At 44.0% G+C, this 8926-nt stretch overlaps 2 protein-coding genes across 2 annotated transcripts; both read right to left on the bottom strand.

Annotated features, from left to right (window-relative positions):
• Positions 1-75: 75 nt before the first annotated feature.
• LOC132169518 (F-box/kelch-repeat protein At3g06240-like) lies at positions 76-540 on the bottom strand. The gene has a single exon (XM_059580543.1). It carries the CDS (start codon positions 538-540, stop codon positions 76-78), a length of 465 nt encoding a protein of 154 aa, XP_059436526.1.
• Positions 541-7108: 6568 nt separating this feature from the next.
• Positions 7109-8599, bottom strand: LOC132169517 (uncharacterized). The gene has a single exon (XM_059580542.1). It carries the CDS (start codon positions 8597-8599, stop codon positions 7109-7111), a length of 1491 nt encoding a protein of 496 aa, XP_059436525.1.
• Between the last annotated feature and the right edge of the window lie 327 nt (positions 8600-8926).

Genomic DNA, 8926 nt, shown 5'->3' with positions numbered 1-8926 from the left:
AAATGTATTTTCAGCATAATATCCTCAGCCATATCACATAGTAACTTAGTCATGTATCGTGTATCTACCTCTCCTTTAACCTTCTGTTGATATTCTTCTTTCTTTCTTTTTGGATGAATACCTTGTGCTTATATTCAGTAGAACAAGGCTCTCCACATAGGTATCCAAAGACAACCAGTCAAATAGGCCAAAGTGAAAATACCAAGTTTGTTGGCTAGGTTCGTAAGAAATCAACGATCCATAATGGATCAGTAGAAGTTCACCATTCTTTGTAAAGCCTAACACCTCCTGCAATCCTTGCGCAATGTTAATATTGAACAGCTTAATCCAAGATTCCGCTACTCCATACTCTTTCATCACCCACAAGGAGTGAAACCCCATGTCGGGCCATAATAGCGCAAGCAACCCATCAAGTCGTGCCACCATAAATCTAGAGTCTTGTTCTCCTTGCAAATTCTTAGGCATAGGCAATTCACGAAAGGCCTCATCCTCCATATCAAACGACACGATCACATTACGAAACGCGCCCTGGTGTCGCATAGTGTGTGCTGGCCAGTGTAGCGCCCCATTCAAAAAAACTAAGGAGTAACAGTTGCGGAAGGAGTAACAGTTGTGGAAGACATAGGGAGGAACCGGGGTCTTCATAGATCGCCATGCCCCGGTTCGGATATTGGATTATATATTGGATATTGGATTATGTGGATTGGATTGTATTAAGCCAGTTTTCCGAAATGATGACGTGTGATGGGCCCTGTGTGACCGAGGGATCAACCGAGGGTTATAACTGAATAATCAACAAAGAAAAAGGAATCAAAGCTGCCGGCGTTGTCCGCCCGGTGGAAGCTCCGATGCCTAAGTTAGTCGCAGTGTTTAAGAGAAAAATGAACTTGGAAACTAAGGATCAGAGAAAAGATAAGCAAGGTATTCAGTTTTGGAAGGTAAAAAGAAGTTACCGAAATAGTAAAAGGGGACCCCCCTTTTATAGGCATCGAATTATTCCTGTTCATCTAACACTGTGGACTTTTACCAAGGGTCCACGTGTTAACAATATATTGGGAAACATCAAATAGGATATTTATTCATATATGTTTATTATTTCCTGAGGGTAACATTCGGTACCTGCCTCAGGCTCGGCTAACCGAGCCTGAAAACCGAGTGTCGATAATATAATTTATATAAGCCTAAGTCCGCCGAACATGAGTTTATTTTGAACAGTAAAAATGACCGAGTGTGGGGAATGGGCCGGTAGGTTCGTACTGGGCCCAACCCAGCCGAAATATGACCCAACAGTTACCCCCCAATTTCCTTTTCTAACAGAAAAAGGAAATTACATGTAGAAAACCGAGCGTGGATCAGTTTCTATAAGCTCGGTTTTTGTCTTTTGGCAAAATGATGCGAGTTGGCTCTTGAAATTCAAATTTTCAAAATTTTGAATTTCAAAAGATAAAACTGAAGCGTTTAGGATTCTTACCTCTTCCTTTCGAGAACCACATGTCGGTTTCTCGGTGGTTTTACGCTTTTTGTAGTAGCCACGCGTCAGCTTCTGCACCGAGAAAGAAGTGAAGAGACGTCGCCTCGCCGAACCCTAGTCCCTAGGGTTCATTTAATGCACCGGTTCGGTTTCACTTTTCAATAGCCTCCTTCTTCTTCGTTTATACCTCATCATTCTATCTCGTAGAAGCCATTGTTGTTCCTCTCTGAGCTTTTGTCAATCTCTCTCTTCCTCTTGAATGGTCCCCTTTTGCACTCAATCCTTCGTACCGAGTGTCTTTTCTCAAGAGTGATATATTTCAGAGATTCGGTCAAGTCTATTTCTTTGGCTGAATCTTTTGTCTACCCAATCCGCCTCATATTTTACTTCCTAGGTTTCGTCCTACCTTATCAATATCCGATGAGTTACAGGGTTGAAGATGTTCTCAAGGAACTGGGCGCTTCACATCCAATTACATGGAGATCCAAACTATCGGGGAAAAATGAGCAGCAAATCCGTGAAGCTTGCCACATTCCTGACTCAGTTCAGCTACGGTTCGACGACGATAAAGTTGGGGCTGTGGTGGATGTCGCTAGTAATGAAGCCTGTGTTTACTTGGACATGTTCCAAATTGGTTTGAGGTTGCCTTTCCCGAGGGTAGTTTGGGAGTTGCTGAGTTACATTCGGATAGCTCCACACCAGTTGGCACCGAATGGTTGGAGAGTATTCTTTGCTTCCATGATTGCTTGGCCAATGATTCTCGGGGTGGATTATCCACTCACAGTTGCGGAGTTTCTCACAGTTTACCGACTGACAAAGTGTTCCAGAACTGAGTTTCTGTACACTTTCCAGCTTAGAAAGAAAAAGAAACTCTTCACCTTCAGGCGTATATATTCGAGCAACCACGGGTGGAAGGATGAGTTCTTCTTTGTACAAGGTGACTGGGAATTCTCACCTTCCGAAGTAATCAGGGACCCAAGCGTCCATCGGGAAACCATTGCCCCGTTAAACCGAGGTAAAGCCGAGTTTTGTACTTTGTTTGTTTACTCATTTTTTGCGGCAAAGCTAATTCTGACATCTATTTTTTAGGTCAACAAGAACCTCGTTTAACCCCGGCGGAGGAGAAGCATGTGAAGGATGTACTGAAGTACGCCGAGCTTAATCCTCTGGAGATGGATTACGATGTCATCATGGTTGAAGAGAACCTGAGGTGATATGTATGGACTCCCGCACCTGCGAGGCTAGTAGAAGCTACTTCGCCAAGAGTACCAGTTACCGAGGTGCCGAGAGGGCCGGCTGCTAGGGCCGCCGAGTCTTCCAAAGGAAAGGGCAAGAGGAAAGCTGAAGATGTTCCTCTGAAGAAACACTCGGCGAGGCCACCAGTTAGTGCAAGAATCTCACTGATGATTGCTGAGGAGCCTGAAGGTCCCAAAATGCCCTCTCTAAAGAAGAGCAAGAAACGAGTAAAGACCACTGCGAGGAAGAATAAAAAGAAAGTTAGGGCTGCCGAGGATAGCTCGCAGACAGCTGGGCTCGTTGCTGATCCCGTATCGAAATGAGTTATAGCACACTCGGTCGATGTACATGAAAAAATGGGAAACGGGGGCGCCAACGATCCGAGTGCTCCTGAGCCTGAAGCAACTGCTCCCCACATCAGGGCATACTCCAATGTCCTTGGTGGGGTTAGGGAGTTCCTGAGTAGACAAGAGAAGTCGGCTCAGAATGCCCTTCTTGCACAATCGACTCCTCCAACTTCTTCTTCCATACCTACTAGAGCTGAAGTTTCAACTTCTGAAACTCTGGAAGCCACCCCCCTTTCGGCCGTTCCTCGTCCCTCTGTTCTAACCGAGGCCGTACAAATAAGTTCTTTTGACTCCAAGGAACAAGAACCCATAGAGGTTGCTGAAGTCTACGCCTTCTTAGACTCCAAAACAACGCCTGCAGAACCCTTGGCGGTTATCAACCCAGGAGAAACCGAAGGAGAGCCATCATCCTCACATCCCGAGGCTGACCGAATCGAGCCTTCGGTTGATGAAGTTACAGGCAGTAGGCCTGAGGTTGAAGAACTGGCCACTTCTGGTCCCTCGGTCCCTAAAGCTGCTGATCAAGTGCCAATTTTTACCGAGCCGGCAGTCACCGAGCAAGCTTTTATCGAAGGGTTGGTTGAAGTGTCCAAAGATGATGAGTAGATGGGCACAAAATTTATAGCAGCTATTGACGGAATCGCCGAAGAAGAGCTCGGTTTCAGGTTTCCAGGTGGTGGTGAATCATCACACCTGGGAGAGTCGTCCCAACCTAGAAAAGATAAACCACGAAGTGTAATCCCGGAGACTCCCTTTGAAACACCAATGAATGTTTCCATGGAGAACCTTGCCGGGTCCTCTAGTGCAACCGATTCCTCAGCAGAGCGCACACCTGACCCAATCTTTTGGACTATTGGGGAGCCTCTCTCTCGGCTAGGTGACAAATGGCTCGACAATCCTTTCGCTCTATTGGCCAGTGCAATCCTAGCCACTAATCCAGTTGACATAAGTGCTCAATTCCCCAAGGAAGTGATGGAACACATGTTGTACCATTAGCTCGAGGTAAATATATTCCCACCTACTTGATTTCTGATAGCAATATTTTTGTTCTAATAAAGTTCTTTCTATTTGCAGGGGTCGATGAACAGCAGGAACTACTACCTTCGTTTCCGAAGGTCTGTTGAGATTATGGCTCGGGAAGTCGAAGATGTCAAGAAGAGGCTTGAAGTGGCTGAAGCTGAGATAAAGCGGCTCGAGGCTCAAGGTGCTGGAGCTGTTTCTCAGTCTCAGGAGTTGGAATCTGAGCTGGCTGTTGAGAAACTAAAATATGAAAGCTTGCTGGCTGATTTCTCGACTCTTGAAGAGGGAGCAACTCGGCTTAAAAAGAGCTTTGATGAAATCTCAGCATTGAAGCCTGAAGGCATTAAAAAGAAGCTTGAAGATGCCGAGGCTGAGCTAAACCGAGTTCAAGAGATGTCTGCTCAGCAAGGGAACGAGCTCCTCCTTGCCAAACAGCAAATTAAAGATCTGGAGGATCAACGTTCTCAAGCTCTTTCCCGGATTCGTAAGCAAAGTGTCCAGGGGATTGCCGAGAGATCCAGGAATAGACAGTTTCTTATCGATAATTCAGCCCTGGCCGATAAGGTGGCTTCCTATAAAGAAAAGTATGCTGAGGCCGAACTTCAATGTCGAGCTGCTGAGTCTCGAACTAACCAAGTTTCTGAAGAGCTGGAAGCAGCTCAGAGATACTCGGCCATTCAGTGTACTAGAGCCGAAGTGGCTGAGGGAAAACTGAAAGTGATTGAAGAGCAGCTTCTGGCCTCAGAGAAAAGACGAAAGTCGGCAAAGAAGAAAGCCAAAACTGCCGTCAAGAGGGCTGAAGGTGTAAAAGGGAAATTCCTGCGAGCTAAAGAGCAAGTGTTCAGATACAAGAACAAAGCTCGGGATTTCTACAAGCAGCTTTCTTTTGCCTCTTAGGCTCGAGACTATGGTTGGGGCACGGGCTTCATCTCGGGTTTTGAAACTTTCCGAAGCTGGTCGAAGAATCCTCCTGAAGGTGTCGACCTTAACACAATCAAACCTGAAGATGTTCCTCCTACCGAAGAGGACATTTCAAAAATCAACATACTCGGTAAAGAGCAGATGCCCGACTGTAAAGGCATCACTATTTTTGGCTTTAACCCGTTTGCTCAACGTCAGGTTGGGGAGTCTTCCACTGCGGCCGAGCGTACCGGTGCTCCTGATGACTCCGAGAAGTCAGTGGCTGCATCTGATGAAGACTGGGACTACGTCTCTTCATGATTTCTTTAAGTGTAAATATTGAGAGAACACCTTTCTTTTTTGTATCTAATTATCTTAGCTTGTATCCTAGCTTGTAAATGAAAGAAATTTTTCATAATGAAAGAAAATCTTGTGTTTGCCAACATCAAACTTGCACTCACTTGCCAATACCAAACTTGCACACCGATAGATCTCAGCAACTTCGCGCGCAAACATACTATGTATATCCCCCCGATTCTCATAGTTTATAAATGGAATTTATACTAATGGGAATCTTAACGAGGCGTAAAAAACTTGAACCGAGTGTAAAACTTGAATTAATACCGTAGCGTGCTGCATATTTGACCGAGAATGTGCTGCTTGTGAATAAATCATGTTTAACCATGATAGCTGTATATTCTGTTTGTGGAAAGTGCTTGGTATGAAGGCTTAATACTTGGTGGGTGTTGGAGTTTCAAGGATGTTTATGAACTTCATCATCGGGAAAGTGCCTTAGTGATGTTTTAGTCGAAATACATTCGGGAACTTCTCCGGCTATATTTCTCCGATGTAGAACCTTTGAGTAAAAGTTTAAGTTTGGAAAGCACTTTGTTTTGCTATATTTCCGAACTCTTCCTTGGGAAAGCGCCTTAGTGACGTTTCGCCGAGGTACGCTCGGGAATTCTCAGGCTATGTTTCGCCGAAGGGGAACCTTTGAGCAAAAGGTTTAAGTTTGGAAAGCGCTTTGTTTAGCTATATTTCCAAACACTTCCTCGGGAAAGCGCCTTAGCGATATTTCACCGAACTAAGTTCGGGAAACTCTCTAGCTATATTTCGCTGAAGGGTTGGAAAGTGTTATAAATACTTTTCCAAAAGGTAACTCTTGGAAAAACGCTTAGTTCAGCTATATTTTCCGAATGTAGAATAGAAAGTTTTATCGGATGCTGAGCTTAGCATGTCTGGCATGCTCAGGTGTTTGGCCTGCTCATATCCTTTTTTCCTCGGGAAAGCACTTTAGTGAAAGTTGACCAAGTAAAACTCGGTAAATCCTACGGCTATGTTTCACCGAGGTAGAACCTTTTAGAAAAAAAGTTTAAGTTCATTTAGTGAAAGTGCCTCGGTAAGAAAATATCGAGTGATACTCGAGATTTCTATGGCCATTTTTCATTGAAGTTTTTTAGAAAGTGTTATAGGCGCCTTTTTAAAGTTAGTGATGCTTAAGACCATTTGAAAGCATGGTCTGCCACATACTTAAGATTTCTGCATAACTATAACCTCAGAGGATCCTTCATTAATATGCATTGATTTAACCATAAAAGAGGAATATAACAAAAGTGATGCTTTGAGGATTATAATTCTATACAAAATACTTCTTAAGATGTTTAGCATTCCATGGTCGTTGGAGTTGTTTTCCTTCAGAGTTTGTAAGATGGTAAGCTCCCGCTTTGCCACATTTGATCACCTGGTATGGTCCTTCCCAATTTGGTGCGAGTTTTCCTTCGGCTGCATCTTTGGTTGCTAGAGTGACTTTTTTCAAAACCAAATCTCCAACTTGGAAGCTACGATGCTTTACTTGTCGGTTGAAATACCGAGCTACTCTCTGCTGGTATGCAGCCATTGTGACTTGAGCCTGATCTTGTTTTTCCTGTAGTAAGTCCAAATGTAACTTTAGACCCTCGCCGTTGAAATTGGGGTTGAAAGTATCCACTTAAAAACTCCCTGATCCGATCTCGGCAGGGATGACAGCCTCGGTTCCATAGGCTAAAGCGAAAGGAGTTTCTTCAGTTGGAGTCCTTCTGGTTGTGCGGTATGCCCATAGAACTTCGGGAAGACTTTCTACCCATCCCCCTTTGTGCTAATCGAGCTTCTTCTTTAGAATCTTGAATATGGTTTTGTTAGTCACTTCTACTTGTCCATTTGCTTGAGGATGTCCCGGGGATGAAAAGTATTGCCGAACATGAAGTCCAGAACACCAATCTTGAAAGAACTCACAGTCAAACTGTTTACCATTGTCTGTAACAAAGGCATGAGGAATCCCATATCGACAAATGACACTTCTCCAAAGAAATTTCTCGGTGTTTTTTGCAGTAATATTCACCAGAGCTTCAGCCTCTGCCCACTTGGTGAAGTAATCAACAGCGACCACAACGAACAGAACTCCCCCTTTTCCTATAGGTAATGGCCCTACTATATCCACCCCCCATTGTGAAAATGGCCATGGCGAGGAAACCGAGCTAAGTTCTTCAGGAGGTTGCTTGATAACATTGGCAAAGCGATGACAACTGTCACAAGTTTTGACCATGTTTATGGAGTCCTGGTTCATACTCGGCCAAAAGAATCCTGCTCTTACCACTTTGTGTGCCAAAATGCGGGCTCCCGAGTGACTGCCATAGATTCTGTCATGAATCTCCCGAAGGATATAATCACCATCTTCTTTAGAAATACATTTAAGGAGAGGTAACATAAAACCTCTTTTAAAAAGAGCTCCATTGACCAGGGTGAACCGAGTAGCCTTTCGTTTCAACTGCACCGCTTTCCTCTTGTCTTCTGGCAGAATTCCCTTTTCGAGATAACTAATAATTTCTCCAGCCCAAGTAGGCATGACTTCGATAGTTAAAATATAAACCTTCTCAACGATGGAAGGTTGTTGTTGAATTTGTATTATCTGGTCGGAATCCTCCAACTCATTCTCGGTTGAAGAGCCTAAATGGGCTAGATGGTCTGCCTTCTCATTCTCTTCTCTTGGGATTTTAACAATGTAAAACCTTTTAAAAGATTTTTGCATACCTTGAATTTTGGTCAAGTAGAGCTTCATCTTGCTGCCCTTAGCCTCAAATTCGCTGCGAATGTGACCGACAATAACCTGAGAATCACTCTGCACCTCTACAAACTCTGCCTCCAGCTCTTGGGCTAAACCGAGTCCAACTATTACAGCTTCATACTCGGCCTCATTGTTAGTAGTTTTAAATTCCAATCTCAATGAACTCCTTAACTCTCTTCCGTCTGGTGTAATAATCACGACCCCAGCTCCACCATTTCTCTTGGTGGATGAACCATCCACATAAATTACCCATGTCCTCTCTTTCGGCCAATCCTCCTGGTCTTGAATGTTGGTGAATTCTATCACAAAGTCTGCTAAAGCTTGACCTTTAACAGCATTACGTGAGACAAAGTGAATGTCGAATTCACTAATTTCGATTGCCCAGTTGACTAATCGACCAGACAAATCCAATTTCCGAAGTACTTTCTTCAATGGATACTCGGTCAAAACATTGATTGTATGAGCTTGGAAGTATGGTCGGAGCTTCCTGGAAGCAACTACCAGGACAAAAGCAAGTTTCTCCATCTGTACGTATCTCTCCTCGGCCCCATGTAATGCTCGGCTAATAAAGTAAACCGGCTTCTGAACACCCTCTTCTTCGCAAATCAAGGCTGCACTGACCGCAGTTGGAGATACGGCTAAGTATAAATATAATACTTCTCCAGGAATAGCTCGGCTGAGAAAATGTGGACTAACCAGGTACCTCTAAAGTTGCTCGAACGCCTGCTCACATTCTTCAGACCATTCGAAAGCTTTGCGTAAAATCTTAAAAAATGGGAGACACTTATCTGTAGACCGAGAGATGAACCTATTTAAAGCTGCGATTCTTCCTGTCAATTGTTGAACTTGCTT

The sequence above is a fragment of the Corylus avellana genome, chromosome ca2, assembly GCF_901000735.1.
Source record: "Corylus avellana chromosome ca2, CavTom2PMs-1.0".
NCBI classification, from domain to species: domain Eukaryota; kingdom Viridiplantae; phylum Streptophyta; class Magnoliopsida; order Fagales; family Betulaceae; genus Corylus; species Corylus avellana.
This window is presented reverse-complemented; position numbering and strand designations above follow the sequence as displayed.